This window comes from Heptranchias perlo, chromosome 38 (assembly GCF_035084215.1).
Source record: "Heptranchias perlo isolate sHepPer1 chromosome 38, sHepPer1.hap1, whole genome shotgun sequence".
Taxonomy (NCBI): domain Eukaryota; kingdom Metazoa; phylum Chordata; class Chondrichthyes; order Hexanchiformes; family Hexanchidae; genus Heptranchias; species Heptranchias perlo.
Genome location: NC_090362.1, coordinates 10503621 through 10522612, shown reverse-complemented (window position 1 = coordinate 10522612; position 18992 = coordinate 10503621). Strand labels below are relative to the sequence as shown.

Genomic DNA, 18992 nt, shown 5'->3' with positions numbered 1-18992 from the left:
CCTTCGATGCTTCACCTGGTGTAGTCCTGAGATATAAGGACCACAAGGTTCAAGTTCAATCCCAGGTTTGTGCTGAGGTCCCTGATCTTAATAATGATATAATGTAAACTTGAGTTTTGATTCTGAAAGCTTGTAGTTCCTGCTGTGGTTTATTTACATCACTTTGAGCCCTGGAGCACCAGGTGGTTCAGTCCTATTCCTCACTAACCCATCCTTTCCACTCACCAGATACCGTACCCACAACAGACAGCTTTGCACCTGCCTTATCCATCTTACGTGACTGATCTCACTTGTGACGAGATTCAATAACTTTACCATGGAGAGCTTAAGGAGAAAAAGCGTCTCTGTGTAGTGCTGTACTTTTCGCTCAAAATCCCTCCTTTTGTAGAAGAGAATATTAGCCGTAGGAGAATTTTGATTGACTTTTATTAAAAAGATTTAATCTTGTTGGCAGCATAGACACGTTCGAGTCGATGTACCTCGCTCCTGGGTTGCTCCATTCCTGACGTTGGGGAAACATTTTCCCAGCTAATTTAAACCCATCGCTACAGGTGGAAACTGACATCCCAAGCCATAGTGATTTCCTGGGATTAGGCATCTCTCAGGTTAATTGGAACTATCCTTTTTATGGAAGGAAGGAGGGAGAAGAATAGTTAAGCAGGGTCTTTGGTGTGGAAGTGCCTCCAGGGTGACATCTGTGATGAAAGTTTGGAGCCAAGTGCACCTGCTGTGTCTGTGTCTGGCTGTGGCTGTGATCGTGTCTGTGGCTGCGACCGCATCTGCTTCTGTAGCTGTGTCTTTCTACGACTGCGTCTGTCCATGTCTGTGCCGTGACCTTGGCAGCTGTGCTAGTAAGCGTTGATGTTTTATCTGTTTAAACTCCAGGAGCATTTTGAGAACAATTCGGAGGCCTAAGCCTTGACTTTTGTCAACCTGTGCCTCTATTTTCTGGACTAGGTAAGTAATATATGCCCCTATAGGCAAGCAGGAACTCTAGCTGTTTCATGGGACAGTTTCCACGTTTGTCAAACACTCAGCTGACGACAAAATCTATTACTTTTTAAAAAAAAAATCAAAATTCTTCTGAGGCTTTTTTTCCCCGCTATATATAACTGGGGAAGCACCTGTAAGGGGCTCCTACACTGTGCTCCCTCTTAAAGGCAGCACATGTTATGGATCTAATAAAAAAAAACATAATGCACAGCAGCTTCATCAGTGTCTGAGAGATCATGGCTCAGAGGGGAGACAAGCTCATGTCTTGGAGGGGAGCCTGGGCAAGGAGCGTCTGCCTCCCTTTAGCAGTCCAGATGATGGGTTCCACCTGAAATGTGAACCATCTTTTGTCTGAGGGTGTCAGACCTGCTGTGCCTTCCCATCAGCATCTGGGAATAAAGCCATTGTTTAGATTCCCAGGATTTAATGTTTTTTTTTATTCGTTCACGGGATGTGGGCGTCGCTGGCGAGGCCAGCATTTATTGCCCATCCCTAATTGCCCTCGAAAAGGTGGTGGTGAGCCGCCTTCTTGAACCGCTGCAGTCCGTGTGGTGACGGTTCTCCCACAGTGCTGTTAGGAAGGGAGTTCCAGGATTTTGACCCAGCGACAATGAAGGAACGGCGATATATTTCCAAGTCGGGATGGTGTGTGACTTGGAAGGGAACGTGCAGGTGGTGTTGTTCCCATGTGCCTGCTGCTCTTGTCCTTCTAGGTGGTAGAGGTCGCGGGTTTGGGAGGTGCTGTCGAAGAAGCCTTGGCGAGTTGCTGCAGTGCATCCTGTGGATGGTACGCACTGCAGCCACAGTGCGCCGGTGGTGAAGGGAGTGAATGTTTAGGGTGGTGGATGGGGTGCCAATCAAGCGGGCTGCTTTATCTTGGATGGTGTCGAGCTTCTTGAGTGTTGTTGGAGCTGCACTCATCCAAGCAAGTGGAGAGTATTCCATCACACTCCTGACTTGTGCCCTGTAGATGGTGGAAAGGCTTTGGGGAGTCAGGAGGTGAGTCACACGCCGCAGAATACCCAGCCTCTGACCTGCTCTCATAGCCACAGTATTTATATGGCTGGTCCAGTTAAGTTTCTGGTCAATGGTGACCCCCAGGATGTTGATGGTGGGGGATTCGGTGATGGTAATGCCGTTGAATGTCAGGGGGAGGTGGTTAGACTCTCTCTTGTTGGAGATGGTCATTGCCTGGCACTTATCTGGCGCGAATGTTACTTGCCACTTATGAGCCCAAGCCTGGATGTTGTCCAGATCTTGCTGCATGCGGGCTCGGACTGCTTCATTATTTGAGGGGTTGCGAATGGAACTGAAGATCCCCATGAGTTGCAGTTTTATTACACGTACTCAGTATTCCAAGCCTTACTGCAGATCCCTAGAATTTTAATTTTTATTACAGATTTCCTTTATTACCAGATTTATTTCACATTCCCACATTGATTTTTAGATTCCCAGATTTATTTAAAATCTCCAGTATTCTCAATCTTATTACATGCTCCTACTATTCTGAGGTTTATTATAGGTTCCCAGTATTCCAAGTTTCATGGCAGGTTCTGATTATTCCTAAATTTATTGTAGGTACCCAGTAATCCCAGATTTATTGTAGGTTCCCAGTATTCCAAGTTTCATTGAAGGTTCCTAGTTTTTTTTGTAGGTTCCCAGTATTCCAAGTTTCATTGCAGATTCCTAGTATTCGATAAACTTATTGCAGGTTCCCGAGTATTCCCAGATTTATTGCAGGTTTCCAGTATTCTGTCCCAACTCTGAACACATTCCCTCACAGTACGCTGTGATTGGCTGCTCAATCTCAGGAGTCGGGCTCTAATTGGGCATCGTTCTCGGGTATGTGATTGGATGTTTTCGCTGCGTTTGCTGTGATTGGCTGGTTTCCCTGTCTGGGGTGTGATTGGGTGGTTGTTCCAGGGCTGCCATTGGCGGGTTGGGAGTGATGGCGGTGTGGAAGGTTCTGGATCGGTTCCTGCTTCTGTGGCAGTTGGTCGGGTTGTTGAGAGGCGGTGAGTCCGAGGCCGGGAGCAGGCCCGTGGGTTGGCATGAAAACGGGTCCGGCGGATTGGGTATCAACAGCCGGCCCGGCCGTAACAACTCTCTACGGCCAGTCCCTAGCCCGATCCCCCGGCCTCTGCCCTCCCGTCGGAGAGTCGCTGTCCCAGCATCGCGTGTAATGGATACGGAACCGGAGCCAGTCTCAGCCCTGAGGGGTGGAGAGTGGGGTGATCGGTGCGGGAGGGAGGAAGGGGAGAGTGGGGCGATCGGTGCGGGAGGGAGGAAGGAAGGGAGGGGAGAGTGGGGCGATCGGGGAGGGAGGAAGGGAGGGGAGAGTGGGGCGATCGGTGCGGGAGGGAGGAAGGGAGGGGAGAGTGGGGGAGTGAAGTGTGTTCCACCGCTAGTCTGTGTCACTGCCCCAATCATGTCTGAAGAAATGGAGAAAAGGGTTTTTGGATGGTGTCCACAATATGGGGTGACTTCCCCTCCACGCCCTAGTCCATATGTTCCCGGGACATGCTTCGGCCTCTCTGAGTAGCCGATAGCCACCCTGGGTACTGTTAACCAAACTTCTCCGGTTAGTGTGTCCCCCGCCATGGCTTATTTCGAGCTGCAGCTGCTGTTGTTTTCTCTACTGAAGACACTATTTTCATTGGGGTTAATTCCATGGTGCTAGCTGCCTTCTGGAAACTCGCCCCAAGTAGCCGCTCTACACATGTGGGCCTCGATAGAGAGTGTGGGAAGTTTATTCGGCTGTGGGGGAAAGCAGACCCAGCACAGAGAAAAAGAACTTATGTCATTTCATTATCCCTTGCCCTCCACCTTATTGCACACCATTCTCTTTCTCTTCCCGCCCCCTTTCCCTGGCTCTGGGGAGTCAGAAGGTGAGTCACTCAATGCAGAATATGCAGCCTGTGACCTCCCAAAGCCTTTCCACCATCTACAAGGTGCAAGTCAGGAGTGTGATGGAATACTCTCCACTTGCCTGGATGAGTGCAGCTCCAACAACACTCAAGAAGCTCGACACCATCCAGGACAAAGCAGCCCGCTGGATTGGCACCCTATCCACCATCCTAAACATTCACTCTCTTCACCACTGGCGCACAGTGGCTGCAGTGTCTACCATCCACAGGATGCACTGCAGCAACTCGCCAAGGCTTCTTCGACAGCACCTCCCAAACCTGCGACCTCTACCACCTAGAAGGACGAGCAGCAGGTACATGGGAACAACACCACCTGCACGTTCCCCTCCAAGTCACACACCATCCCGACTTGGAAATATATCGCTGTTCCTTCATCGTCACTGGGTCAAAATCCTGGAACTCCCTAACAGCACTGTGGGAGAACCTTCACCACACGGACTGCAGTGGTTCAAGATGGCGGCTCACCACCATCTTCTCAAGGGCAATTAGGGATGGGCAATAAATGCCGGCCTTGCCAGCGACGCCCATATCCCATGAACGAATAAAAAAAAATTGGATTTGTCCTGCTTTTTGTGGACAGGACATACCTGGGCAATTTTCCACATTGTCGGGTAGATGCCAGTTTTGTAGCTGTACTGGAACAGCTTGGCTGGAGATGCGACTAGTTCTGGAGCACAAGCCTTCAGCACGATAGCCGGGGTGTTGTCGTGGCCCATAACCTTTGCTGCATCTTGTGCACTCGGCCGTTTCTTGATACCACGTGGAGCAAATCGAATTGGCTGAAGACTGGCTTCTACGAGGGTGGGGATCTTGGGAGGAGGCCGAGATGGATCATCCACCCGGCACTTTTGGCTGATGGTGGTTGCAAATGCTTCACCCTTGTCTTTTGCACTCACGTGCTGGACTCTGCCATCATTGAGGATGAGGATTTTCACGGAGCCTCCTCCTCCCGTTAATTGTTCACCACCATTCATGACTGGATGTGGCAGGGCGGCAGAGCTTTGATCTGATCTATTGGTTGTGCAATCGCTTAGCTCCGTCTATGCGATTCCTGCTATTTATCCACTAGAGAATATTGTAGCATACAAGTACATGGGCTGTTTCTGAAGTGATGCTGGTATTTTGGGGGATGAGATTTAATTTTCAGCCTGAACACAGTGTAAATATTCTCTCTCAGACTCTCTGAGCACCAAGGGACCTAATGGGATATTGCAGACCAACGGTCCTGTGCTTCCATCCAGCACCCTGGGCACCACCCCCGGTCATCCAGTAGATGGTAAGCAAATATAGAATGAAAATGTCACTTCATCTGATCGTTAGTCCTCTTCTGTGATTAATGTTTGTTAAAATATAGACTCATTCTATTTTACGGAAAGGTTATTACCATATGAGAAATCTGTCTAAATTTAAAATGTAGCTTATGGGCCTTGGTGAGTGGGAACATAAGTAGGAGCAGGAGTAAGCCATATGGCCCCTCGAGCCTGCTCCGCCATTCAATAAGATCATGGCTGATCAATGATGATTCTCCCTGTGACTTGTTTCCAGCAGTAACCACGGTGCTGCCTTACCTGTCAAAATGCCCCAGTGCAGGGCTGTGCAGCAAATTGCCCCCGGATTGTATGAATTGTATGCTGCATTCAAACTGTGTCTATGGAAAAGATGCGTCATTCAACTGTACAGTCAAACCAGATGTACAGTGCACAGTAAGTAAACCTTGTGTACAGAGTCTGTAGGGGTTGTGGGCAATATAAATCTTTACATTTTTGCCCTACTTTTAGTTCTGTTTAATAAGTTGTTAAAACAGCCTACAATTTAATAGCACATTTAATATAGTAAACATCACAAGGTGCTTCACAGATGTTGAGTAATAGTAGAAGAGTTAGGGAGATGACTGATTGTATGGCTCTTGAATGCAGGGAGAGGAGTTGCAAGGTGCAAGGGTTTACGGAGGATGCTGCAGAGGGTGGGACAGAGAAGGCTGAAGGCTCTGTTATCGATGTGGAATGGAGGGAAGGGGATGCACAGGAGGCCAGAGTTAGAGGATAGATGGGTGCGGCATTTGTACGATACCTTCGCAGCTGTATATTTGCTTAACCACTCCCTCACCTCCACCTTTGATGCTGTTGTCCTCAGAAAAACTTTCACTGTCTCCCATCACAGTCATTCCCTCTGGTATGGCCCTCATCTTCGCTCCCTCAAGTGCAAGGGACACAGACATAAACGTATCTGGTGCACAACTGATTTACCCATTAATTACCAGATCTGGCTGAACCACATCACGCTCTACCTGGCTTCACTCTTTGTCAAAACCACTCGCTGCTTTAGAATCATCCTGGAAACCAACGATAACCCCCGGCTTAATTTCACCACTACCCATTGTCTCCTTAAATTCCACTCCCTGAACAACAAGTACGAGAAGCCCATGGATTTCTTTGTGACCAAGACTGAGACTGTCCGTTCAGCCGCTTTGCTTCTGCCTTTCCCCTTGCTAACTAGGCCCTGATCCCCAGTCTCTAGTTCCTCTTCTATCTGCCCCATGCCCTCACTGAGCTCAGTTTGTCCCTTGTAAATGGTTTCTCTCAAGTATTGTTCTCTCCCCCCTTTCAAAACCTCAATAACCCCCTCAAAAACCCAGCTTGGACCCCTCTGTTCTTGTAAGCTACCGCCTCATCTCCAGTCTCCCTTTGCTCTCCAAAATCCTAGAATATTGTCTCCCAGTCCCATGCTCATCTCTCCATTCAGGTTTCCAGCCTTCTTACAGCACCAAAACGGCCCTAACCAAAGTCACAAACAACATCCTCTGTGACTGACAATGCTGCATTATCTCTCTTCGACACGGTTGACCCCACCATCCTCCACAAATGGCTTTACCTAGTTGTCCAGCTCGGTGGGAATTCCTTTACTTGGTTTTAATTTTACCTGTTCTATTGTAGCCAGAGCATCTCCAGCAATGGTTTCTTTTCCAGCCTTCGCATTATTACCTGTAGTGTCCTCCAAAGATCTACCCTTGGCCCCTTCCTCTTCCTATCTGCATGCTGCCCCTTGACAACATCATTGGAAGACATGGGGCCAACTGGTATATGTTCACTGATAACACCTAGTTCTACCTCCACCACATGTTGACCCCTCCACTGCCTCTGTGTTGTCAGACTGTTTGTCCATCATCCAGTCTCAGATAAGAACATAAGAAATAGGAGCAGGAGCAGGAGTAGGCCATACGGCCCCTCGAGCCTGCTACGTCATTCAGTAAGATCATGGCTGACCTTTGACCTCAACTCCACTTTCCCGCCCGATCACCATATCACTTGATTCCCTCAGTCTTGAATATACTCAACCACTGAGCATCCACAGCACTCTAGGGCAGAGAATTCCAAATATTCACGACCCTCTAAGTGAAGAAATTCCGTCTCATCTCAGTCCTAAATGTCCGACCCCTTATCCTGAGACTATGTCCCCTAGTTTTAGACTCTCCAACCAGAGGAAACATTCTTCTAAACTCCAGAGAGTATGGGCCCATTCTACTCAATCCATCTTCATATCTTCTTATCCCAGGAATCAATCTAGTGAACCTTCATTGCACCACCTCTAAGGCAAGTAGATCCCTCCTTAGGTAAGGAGACCAAAATTGCACACAGTACTCCAGGTGTGGCCTCACCAAAGCCCTGTACAATTGCAGCTAGACTTCCTCACTTTTGTACTCTAACCTTCTTGCAATAAAGGCCAACATTCCATTTGCCTTCCTAATTGCTTGCTGTACTTACATGTTAACTTTCTGTGTTTCGTGTACAAAGAAACCCAAATCCCTCTTTCCCACCTAGCTTTGTATCATCAGCAAACTTGGATACATTACTCTCGGCCCCTTCATCTAAGCCATTAATATAGATTGTAAATAGTTGAGGCCCAAGCACTGATTCCTGCGGCACCCCACTAGTTATAACCTGCCAATCCGAGAATGACACATTTATTTCTACTCTCTATTTTCTGTCCGTTAACCAATCCTCAATCCATGCTAATATATTAGCTCCAATCCCACGAGCCCTAATCTTGTGTAACAACCTCTTGTGTGGCACCTTATCGAATGCCTTTGAAAATCCAAATATACTACATCCACTGGTTCCCCCTTATCTACCCTGCTAGTTACACCCTGAAAAAACTGTAATAGATTTGTTAAACATGATTTCCCTTTCATAAAACTGTGATCTTGCCTAATCATGTAATCATATTATGATTTTCTATGTGCCCTGTTACTACGTCCTTAATAATGGATTCTCGCATTTTCCCTACTACTGATGTCAGACTAACTGGTCTATTGTTCCCTGTTTTCTCTTTCCCTCCTTTCTTGAATGGTGGGGTTACATTTGCTCCTTCCAATCCACATGAGCTGTAATTTACACATTAGGAAGACTGAAGCCATCATCTTCGACCTCTGGCACAAACTCCGTTCCGTTACCAACAACTCCATCCCCCTCCCCAGCCATTGTCTCAGGCTGAACCAGATTATTTAACCCTGAGCTGAGCTTCCGACCCCATGTTCTTTCCGTCGTAAAGCCGCCTACTTCCATCTCCGTCCCTGCCTCAGCCCTTCTGCCATTTAAAAAACCTCAACTGTGCTTTTGTCATCTCCAGACTCGTCTATTTTAATGCTCTCCTGGTAGCCTCCCATTCCCCACCCCTTATAAACTTCAGCACATCCAAAACTCAGCTGCAGATATTTTATCCTGCATCAAGCTCTGTTTGTTCATCACCCTGTCCTTATTGACCTACATTGGCTCCCAGTCTCCCAAAGCCTTAGATTTAAAATTTGCATTCTTGTGTTTAAATCCCTCCATGACCTTGCCCTTCCCTATCTCTGTAACTCCCTCCAGTCCTACAACCTCCTCGAACCCTCTTGTACGCCTCCCTCCTTCGCCCTGCTATTGGTGGCCATGTCTTCAGCTTCCGAGCCCCATGCTCAGGGATTCCCTCCCTAAACCCCGCTTCCCTTTTAAAACCCACCTTTTTGACTAAAGTTTTGTTCATCTCTCCTCCTTTGGCTCAGCGTCCATTTTTTAAATTGGATCACGCCTCTTTGAAGCGCTTTGGGACATTTTTCTACCTGAAGCGCTATGTAACTGCAAGCCCTTGTTGATGATGGTGATGTAGATCTTTAATTCATTGTGTTGGGGGATGGGGAACCAGTGGAGATCGTTCAGGCTGGGTTGAGGGAGTGTTGGAAATGGTATAGGTAGCTGAGTTTGGGTGAGTTGCAGTTTGTGTAAAGTGGAGTTCAGGAGGCTGGTGAGAAGAGGTTGGAGAAGCTGAGTTTGGAGGTAACCAAAGCATGGATAAGGGTTTCTGGGGTGGTGAGGGAAGAGGTAGACGATATTGCAGAAATAAAAGTAGTAGTCTTGGTGATGGATAGGACGTAGAGTTTATTTTTGTTGTATTTCAACCTCAGTGATGGGCTTAAGTTGTGGGCCTTGGTCACTCATCTGTTTCCCAATTTAAAAAAAACTTTTGAGAGCAACTTCCTAAATGTTCCACAAAATTCCATCTCTGACTAAATTCAGGCGCTTGTTGAGTAAATAAAATAAGTGGTGACAAGAAGGTAAACCCAGAATATTACTTCAAATTAAGCCGGGCAAGTACATCAATTTAAATGAGTGAATTTAAAACCGACATTAGAAAGAGCTTCTTTACTCGGAGTGAGAAATATTTGGAGTAACACACCAAGAAGGGGAGTAATGAAGATTTGGGGTGTGCAGAATGAAAGGGCTTATATAGGAGGGATGAGATTTGGAATGAATGGCCTTGTTTAATCAGTGTTTCATTATTCAATTAATTTTTATTATTCAATTTTTAGTTTAGGACTTCTAACATTTTAAAAAGCCTCTTGTGTCTGTCTGCTCCTGGGTCCCACACCCTTCACTGGCTGAGTAAAGATAACTTGCTCCTGGGCATCTGCGCTCCTGATGCTGGCCACTAGCAGGTGTAGGAGGCAACGAGCCACATCCTCTTCGCAGGAAGTACATGCTAATGTTTTTCCCCAGTGTTCTTCCCCATCTCATTGCTAGGATAGAGTTTTGGCCACCCCCTCACCCACCCCACTCTGGTACCTTACCTAAGTGGCTGTTCTTCATCTGTGACTCCAGTGTAGGAAGGCTTCACAACCTAGGAGGACATCATAGCTGAAATTCACACAAGTACATAGCAGGGGGGCCTGGATAGGGCTCAGGACTGGGAATCCTCCATAGCCCAAATGGTGAGGTAAATTGTAAGACCCTATCAGCTGCCGTGGCTGAGATCAGTAACTTGGCACGTACCGGGAATGAAACCTGGGACCTCGCAGTAACTTTGTTTGGTATAATCAATCACTTGTCACCCTTAGTTTATGTTTCTTGTATGTCACTGTTTTCACACTCAGGATGAAAATAAGATGGAACAGAAAACATTTCAAATAACAATGATCTGTCGGTTCTGTTGGCAAGTGCCACCCACTGAGTACCAGTGCAAAGAAACCACCAAGTGCAAGACGGTGCAGTGTCCGCGGGAATATTTTATTTCTAACTGTACGGCTCTGGAACATGTGCATTGTCTTGGTAAGTAGTGGGAGAAAGAGATATGATGTATTGATACGATATATAGATATAGATGTGTATGCATGTGTGAGGGAGTTGGGTTGCTGTATGTTCTACTGATCTCAGTAGAATGAGGAAGCTACAACCCTGAGTAGAATTACTGTTTGAGTACTTTATGCTCTTGGTAATTGAAATTACAACAGTTTTTACAAATGAAAAGAATTAGTTCCTGCTGATTATTAGCTATGGAATAACGAAGGCTCTTTCATTTTCCAGTTATCCCTTTCTTTGATTGAATCTTTTTGTGTCCAGGACTTCACCAACGGACCCACTCCTTGCAGTTCCAGCAGGGGTAGGGAACAGGAGTGGCAAATCCAAGCTCTTTATTTTAATCCCCTCTGGTTCCCCAGGCTGTTGAGACCAATGCTCACCTTGTCACTACAGCTCTCGATGAGATCAATTAACTCAGCACAGACGAGGGATCAAAGCTGGGGCCGACTTGCCTATGTAGTGATCACATGATGTGTTACACTTATTCACTAGGCCATCGGAAGCTGTGGTATGAGTTTTGTTCAAGTGGATCTGACCCTAGCACTTGGTGTTGGTGAGGTTCGTGTGTGATCTAAAACTTGCCAGTCTTTTAGTGTGATGGTTATATCATAAGTTCTTGTTTCATTTTGTGCTTCGTGATTGATTTTCAACCACGCATACACAGGCTTCCCTGATATAAATGAACATGAAGTGTAAAATGTCTGACTCTCAGATTAAAGTCTGTGATTTTTATTTTATTCCTCAGGCAATCGCACATTTCAGAAGAAGATGTATTGCAATTGGACAGGGGGTTACAAGTGGTCAACAGCGTTGGCTCTGAGGTGAGAATGTGTAGTGAGATGTATTATTTTTTGATTGAGACTCCTATCTGAAGTATTTTAATCTTTTCCCTGCTCTGTCAATAATTTGAGAGGCCAGAGACCTGCTGATCATCCAGGATGGTATCAGAAGATCTGTGTTTATTTTCATTGCAAGAGCGAGACTGCCCTATAATCACTATAGCTTATAGAGAGTTTCACTCCTACCAACAAGTATACGTCCATTAGTATGAATCAATCTGCCCCTCCCACTCACTCCCCACCTGTAGTGGTCACAGGAGGCAAGTAACAACACTTAAGGCTATGGTGCCACCTACGGTGTTGAGCTCAGTACACTTACTGAGTCTAGTGATGGCCACTGATGGTTATTTCTGGGATTAGTGCAGTATTTCTCTATAATAGGAATCACTGTATTGGCCTGTCACTTACTGCGTTGTGCCCCGTTCCAATCTGGCGATAGGTCTTTCCAACAGATCCAGAAATGTTTGAGGTATTGTACAGTGTATTCATAGGCACAGAAGGAGGCCATTCGGCCCCCAAGCCTGTTCCGCCATTCAATTAGATCATGGCTGATCTGTATCTTAACCCCAACTACCTGCCTTGCTTCTGTAACCCTTAATATCCTTGCCTATCAATCTCAGTTTTGAAATTTTCAATTGACCCCAAGCCTCAACAGCTTTTTGGGGGAAGAGAGTTGCAGATTCCACTACCCTTTGTATGAAGAAGTGCTTTTTAACATCACCCCTGAATGGTCTAGCTCTAATTTTAAGGTTATGCTCCCTTGTTCTGGACTCTCCCACCAGAGGAAATAGTTTATCTAACCTATCACATGCTTTAATCATCTTAAACACCTCAATTAGATCAACCTTTAATCTTCTATATTCAAGGGAATACAAGTGTAGCATATGCAACCTATCCTCATAATTTAATTCTTTTAACCCCGGTATCATTCTGTTGAATCTGCGCTGCACCTCCTTCAAGGCCAATATATCCTTCCTGAGGAGTGGTGCCCAGAACTGAATGCAGTACTCCAGGTGGGATCTAACCAGAGCTCTGTACAGCTGTAACATAACTTCCACCCCATTGCATTCCAGTCATCTTGAGATAAAGGCCAACATTCCATTTGCTTTTTAAATTATTTTTTGTACCTGTCCACTAGCTTTTAGTGATTTCTGTACTTGGACCCCTAAACCTCTCTGCTCATCCACAGTTCCTTGATTCTCGCTATTTAGAGAATATTCTGATCTATCTTTCTTGGGTCCAAAGTGGATGACCTCACACTTTCCCCACATTGAACTCAGTCTGCCACAGTTTTGCCCATTCACTTAACCTATCAATGTTCTATTGCAACTTTCTGCTTCCATCTACACTATTTACTGTGCCACCTAACTTAGTGTCGTCAGCAAACTTAGATATATGGCTCTATTTCTTCATCCAAGTCATTTATTAGTACAATGAAAAGCTCAGGCTCCAGTACAGATCCCTGGGGTACACCACTAGTCACATCCTGCCAATTTGAGTACATACCCATTATCCCTACTCTCTGTCTCCTATTGCCTCCAATTCTATGTGCTCTCATTTTTGTTAACAGTCTCTTACGTGGAATCTTATCGAATGCCTTCTGGAAGTCCAGATAAATAACATCCATAGACACTCCCTTATCTAGCATAATAGTTACCTCCTCAAAAAATTCAACTATGTTAGGTAGACATGACTTACCCTTTACAAATCCATGCTGACGCTCCTTGAAAGTGGAGTCACAGGTGGATAGGGTGGTGAAGAAGGCATTCAGCATGCTTGGTTTCATTGGTCAGAACATTGAATGCAGGAGTTGGGATGTCTTGTTGAAGTTGTACAGGGCATTGGTGAGGCCACACTTGGAGTACTGTGTACAGTTCTGGTCACCCTATTATAGAAAGGATATTATTAAACTAGAAAGAGTGCAGAAAAGATTTACTAGGATGCTACCGGGACTTGATGGTTTGACTTACAGGGAGAGGTTAGACAGACTGGGACTTTATTCCCTGGAGAGTAGGAGGTTAAGGGGTGATCTTATAGAAGTCTATAAAATAATGAGGGGCATAGATAAGGTCGATAGTCAAAATCTTTTCCCAAAGGTAGGGGAGTCTATAACGAGGGGGCACAGATTTAAGGTGAGAGGGGAGAGATACAAAAGGATCCAGAGGGGCAATTTTTTCACTCAAAGGGTGGTGAGTGTCTGGAACGAGCTGCCAGAGGCAGTAGTAGAGGCGGGTACAATTTTGTCTTTTAAAAAGCATTTGGACAGTTACATGGGGAAGATGGGTATCGAGGGATATGGGCCAAGTGCAGGCAATTGGGACTAGCTTAGTGGTATAAACTGGGCGACATGGACATGTTGGGCCGAAGGGCCTGTTTCCATGTTGTAACTTCTATGATTCTATGTTTGCAAATCGTTTGATCTAGTGTATTTGAAGTATATAGTTTGATGTTAATGTTTGTATTTGTGAGAGGAATGTGGTTCATGTCTGGTTGTAGAAATTTTATAAAAAGTTCATGCATTTTGCCTAGACTCTGGGTTTGATGGAATAGTTAGTGCTAACTGGTGGGGTATACTCTTCATACAATGTTATCCACAAATGGAAGAGGGAAGGGTGAAATTCATGTTATCCACTGGTGGGAGGGAAGAACATACAAATATATAGTATAATAAACAGTGACTCGCTGTGATCCTTCGACAGCAAAATGCAGCCAGCATTTTAATGGAGGTGATTTGTTGCAGTGTCGTGAATGTACATTTTAATTGAATCCATGACTTTCCTGTTGGACTGGTCACGATGTGTGACTCAGCACTTCAGATAGAGTTTCTTTCTCTAGGATTTGGTTTGCATTAGACTACATGTTATTGATGTCTAAATATTAAATATGATCATTTATATCCAGAACCTGGTTACAGGCAACCGACTTTATTCTTTCCAAATTACAAATCCCTTGAAATTCCCTTGACTTCTTGCATTCTCCTCCGACTGTTAATTGTTCGTGGGTTTGTGCACACAGCTGATGTCGATTTGGTGAGCCCTACTGGATCTTGTCTCAAATTGCTAAGAAACCTGCACTTTGTGTAGAACACGTTGCTGGCAGCATGTAATAATCTCATGGCTGCAATCAGATTTCTTTGATTCTGTAATATGATTATACGGTTGGATTTTGTTTTCACTGAAGTGCACAACTTCCATAAGAAATGACAGATTCTTTGATCTCTCCAGTTTTCCTCCTCCTCCCTGATCCTCTGTGGGGTGCGGTCTCCCTTTGGGAACTCGCTCCAAGCAGCAATTCTGTGCGTGGAACCTAGATAGCGAGTGTTGGAAAGTATTAAACTGAAGGCCGAACCTGACCCTCCCCATGCTCTCCCCATGTCCAGTCACATGCACATCCCAGTAGGAGTTACTGGACAGCAATGAGCAGCGGGAACCCTGGCTGATTTTTCCCCTCTCTAATCCTGGGACACTGAGACCAATTGTCGATTCCCAAATGCCATCCCAGCTGAGATTAGTAAATTTGTCGCAGATCAGGCATCAAGCCCGAGACCTTCTCCTCTCCCTGGCTCAGTATCACGTGCATTGCATTTTTGCATTTGTTTCTGATATAGTGCCTTTCGTGACCTCAGGACGACCCAAAGCACTTTACAACCAATGAAGTATTTTTGAAGTGTAGTCACTGTGTAATGTAGGAAACGCGGCAGCCAATTTGCTCACAGTAAGCTCCCACAAACAGCAATGAGATAATGACAAGGTAATCTGTTTTAGTGATGTTGGTTGAAGGATAAATATTGACCAGGATATTGATATGGAAGTGCAATTACCAATTGAGCCATAAGGAAAGTCAAATAAAAGATTATTTTTGTCGGTTTGCGGCCAGTGCTGGGATAGCAGGGAGGAAAGCCAGGGCCCCTTTGCTAGCTGACTGAGTAACATTTCCTTCTTGTTTAATGGAAATTTTAATTTGATTTGCAGCATCACATTGGGAGGGTTCGGAGCTGATCGCTTCTATTTGGGCCAGTGGAAGGAGGGTCTTGGCAAACTCTTCAGCTTCGGAGGGCTTGGAATATGGACATTGATAGACGTGCTGCTGATTGGGATTGGGTATGTTGGGCCTGCAGACGGCTCTCTGTACATCTGAGCTGCACAAGAAGCCTCGTCCTGTGACGATATTGAGTTCTACAGATTAGCTTTTTCCAGGTGACATTGCCATGTGCAATTGTGGAACGGCAGTTGCTGATTCTTGAGAGAGCGTGCTGCTGTTATGTACAGTATCTGTACTGGGCTCATTTTTGCCTTTCTTTATCAAGGTGAGGACTAGTACATGGCGATTCAACCAGGTACAGTGGGTTCCTGTTGCTTTTATGTTTTGCCGGCCAACCGTGGTGATAGTGATCATTGAAATGACCAGTGAAGACATCCTCGGGATCCTGTCGTGGTTGTTGATTTTTACACTGGTTCTTCCCTCGATTTGTGGTGATTTTGATTATGAGCCTTTTTATGGAGAGCTGCAGACAATTTGCTGATATGGCAAGGACTCAATATGTGCCTGAAAATAGGCCAAATTCTGCAAAACTCTGATTTTAAAGTAAAACCCTTGGCAAGAAGTGGGAGTTGACGATATGCGGAATTCCCTGGACTTCAACAGTGCCGAGAAGTATTTGAAGTTATTTGGCATTGGTGATTAGCTTTTCGTTCTATAGTTTGAATAACATTTCACTCACTCACTGAAATAAGGGAGAAAGGGAGCAGATAGATGGTGATGGGCCACAACCGGCAGGATAATCACATTGACAGGACTGCAAATAACCAAGTTGTGTGTTTCTTAGCCCAGTAAATTGGGAGTATTGCTGGGAGGTATTTTCTGGAACTACTGTGTCACCGCTAACATGACAAAAGCATTGCAGCTTCTAACATACGCTATGGTAACCTGCGGTGGAGGGATGTATCTTGGGGATCGGGGTTGATGTTGGTCTGGTCGCCGTTGCAGCTCAGTGTATGAGAGAGTGCCAGGGCGGTATACCCCAGAGTGACACATGGGCTCAGTCCACCCTGCCCGATCCTACACCTGTTTCTCTGGTGAGCTCCCGAATGGAGATCCCAGCGACTCCCTACAGGTAACACAAATCAAGGGAGGGCTGTCACTGTGCTCCTGTTAGCTTCCTAATGTAGGCCAGTTATGGAGTGGCATTAGCAGATGCCTGGGATCGGGGAAACCTCCCAGTTGTGTGGCTTCGGAAAGTAGGAAAGGGGGGGATTGGAGGGTAACATGACCTCAAATAGTTAGAAGCACCTGATGTAATGATGCCGCTTTGTGTAAGCGGCCAAATAACAGAATGAACCTCCAGTCCCAAGCAAGATTGCAACATACTGAGCTGGAATCCTAGATTTAGTGCAGCATGATAGGTCTTCAGTATGGGCTGGGTGGGGGGGTAGGGTGTGAAAGTGAGGAGAAGGAGGACAAATTGGTTACTGTTGAAATATACCATTTTCTGCCTGGTAGAGATATATCTACAGGTGTTTCAAACCCCCTCCCCAAGAAAAAATTGGCAGGGAAGTTTTGGTAAATTCTTATTTATACATGTTTTTTCTTTCAATATGGCTGGTCTCCCATGGTTACCTATGTTGCTTCTGAGCTACAGGCAGTTTGTGATCAGCTGGTTCGACACAGTGCTTCAGATGTGGATAGAGATTTACTGTACTGTATATTGTCACAAAAATGTGAAAATAAACATTGCTATATCAATATGACCCATCATTTGAACAAGTCTCATCTCCTTTTGATTGACATTAAACTTGCTTTAGTTAATATGCTGGGAGCGGAGCTGGCCACCTGCCCTCAGATGGTCTAAGTGCAGCATTGTAGCTTACAAGTGTTGTTTCTAGTACTGCAGATACTGACAGCTTCTGAAAAGTACTAATCTACAAAATAAAATTTATATACATTAAACTAATTTATAATGTAGCAGGGTACAGCAAAGAAGTGTTTTAAAATCATATTGGATGATGATGTTTGAATAATCTTTCTCCAGTAATCCGTTTAACTTTTTTGCTAGGGCTAGGTTTTGTTGGATTTGTCCCGAAGGTAAACATAGCTGTAATGGATTTTGTGCATTCCAGTGAGGGCTGCAGTATTGGTACATAAGAAATAGGAGCAGGAGTTGGCCATACAGCCTCTCAAGCCTGCTCCGCCATTCAATAAGATCCTGGCTGATCATCTAACTCAACTGCACTTTCCACCCCTGTCCCCATATCCCTTGATTCCCTTAGTGCCCAAAAATCTATTGATCTCAGTCTTGAATATACTCGGCAACCACAGCCCTCAGGTAGAGAAATCCAAATATTCACAACCCTCTGAGTGAAGAAATTTTTTCCTCACCTTGGTCCTATATGGCTGACCCCCTTATCTTGAGACTATGCCCCCTAGTTCTAGACTCTCCAGCCAGGGGAAACGGCCTTTCAGCATCTACCCTGTCAAGCCCCGTCAGAATTTTATATGTTCCAATGAGATTACCTCTCATTCTTCTAAACTCAAGAGAGAATAGGCCCATTCTACTCAATCTCTCCTCAAAGGATTACCCTCTCATCCCAGGAATCAATTTAGTGAACCTTCATTGCACCCCTCTAAAGGCAAGTATATCCTTCCTTAGGTAAGGAGACCAAAACTGTACACAGTACTCCAGTTATAGTCTCAACAGAGCCCTGTATAATTGCAGCAAGACCTTTTTATTCTTATTCTCCCGCCCCCTTGCAATAAAGGCTAACATACCATTTGTCTTCCTAATTGCTTGCTGTACCTGCATGTTAACTTTCGGTGATTCGTTTACCAGGACACCCAAATCATTCTGACTACCAACATTTCTTAGTGTCTCACCTTTTTTAAACAAAAAATGTTGCTTTTCTATTCTTCCTACCAAAGTGGACAAAGCTTGTACAAAGCCATCTTGCCACTGCTTCAGTGGATGAGCTAGAGGCATTAGGACTGGTTTCTAGGTTAGTGTGGATTTCTGGGCAGTTACACTTTGGGTTCTGATGCCTTCAGTTCCATGATCAGATTAACTTTGCCTAATCCTATGTTTGGTTTCCTTTCACTGTTTTTACCAAAATTTACTACACATTTCTCTACATTGAACTGCATCAGCCACCAGTCTGCCCACTGCATTAATGCCTATATCCTGAATTTTTCCACAGTTTGCAATGCTACCAATTTTGATATTCTTCTTGTGACCATATCCAAAGTATTTATTTAATGGACGGAAAGACAAAACGATGCACAATGACATATCTCACCAATCGGGAAAAATAATTTACCCCTACACTTTGCTTTGTCCCCATGCCACCTCTGTCCATCTAGTTACATCCCTTTAATACCATGTGCTTTCATTTTCAAACTAAATCTCTTATGTGACACCTTGTCAAACACCAGATTGTTCACATCCACTATTCCCTTTCTCTGATGCACTGAACTCCTCAAAAAAATCAATTAGTCAAACATTACTTGTCCTTTTCAGATCTCTACCAAGAATCTTTGCATCCTGATTGATGTTACTATGTTTGTCATTTTTTTTCTCTGGTTGCTGTATGTGTAGGTCACTTAGTTAAAAATGACTGGTTTCTGCACAATTCTGC

The 18992-nt window shown here is 45.1% G+C and overlaps 1 protein-coding gene across 2 annotated transcripts; it reads left to right on the top strand.

The window, feature by feature from the left end:
• The first annotated feature begins 2929 nt into the window (after positions 1 to 2929).
• tm2d3 (TM2 domain containing 3) lies at positions 2930 to 17114 on the top strand. 2 transcript variants are annotated; one of them, XM_067973408.1, is made up of 6 exons: positions 2930 to 3008; positions 5098 to 5196; positions 5469 to 5623; positions 10324 to 10498; positions 11274 to 11349; positions 15339 to 17114. In XM_067973408.1, the coding sequence occupies exons 1-6, from the start codon at positions 2942 to 2944 to the stop codon at positions 15502 to 15504; spliced, it is 738 nt and encodes a 245-aa protein (XP_067829509.1). In that variant the 5' UTR covers positions 2930 to 2941; the 3' UTR covers positions 15505 to 17114. The 2 variants fall into 2 exon arrangements, with proteins under 2 accessions (XP_067829509.1, XP_067829508.1); XM_067973407.1 differs by having other exon boundaries at positions 5466 to 5623.
• The last annotated feature ends 1878 nt before the right edge of the window (positions 17115 to 18992 follow it).

What these genes read in the sequence shown, in the direction of transcription:
- tm2d3 (XM_067973407.1), top strand. Translation starts at nt 2,942, where the DNA reads ATGGCGGTGTGGAAGGTTCTGGATCGGTTCCTGCTTCTGTGGCAGTTG. An exon ending in AACCAGATGTACAGTGCACA is followed by an intron (nt 5,624 to 10,323) that starts GTAAGTAAACCT and finishes TTTCACACTCAG; the next exon opens with GATGAAAATAAGATGGAACA. An exon ending in TCAACAGCGTTGGCTCTGAG is followed by an intron (nt 11,350 to 15,338) that starts GTGAGAATGTGT and finishes TTTGATTTGCAG; the next exon opens with CATCACATTGGGAGGGTTCG.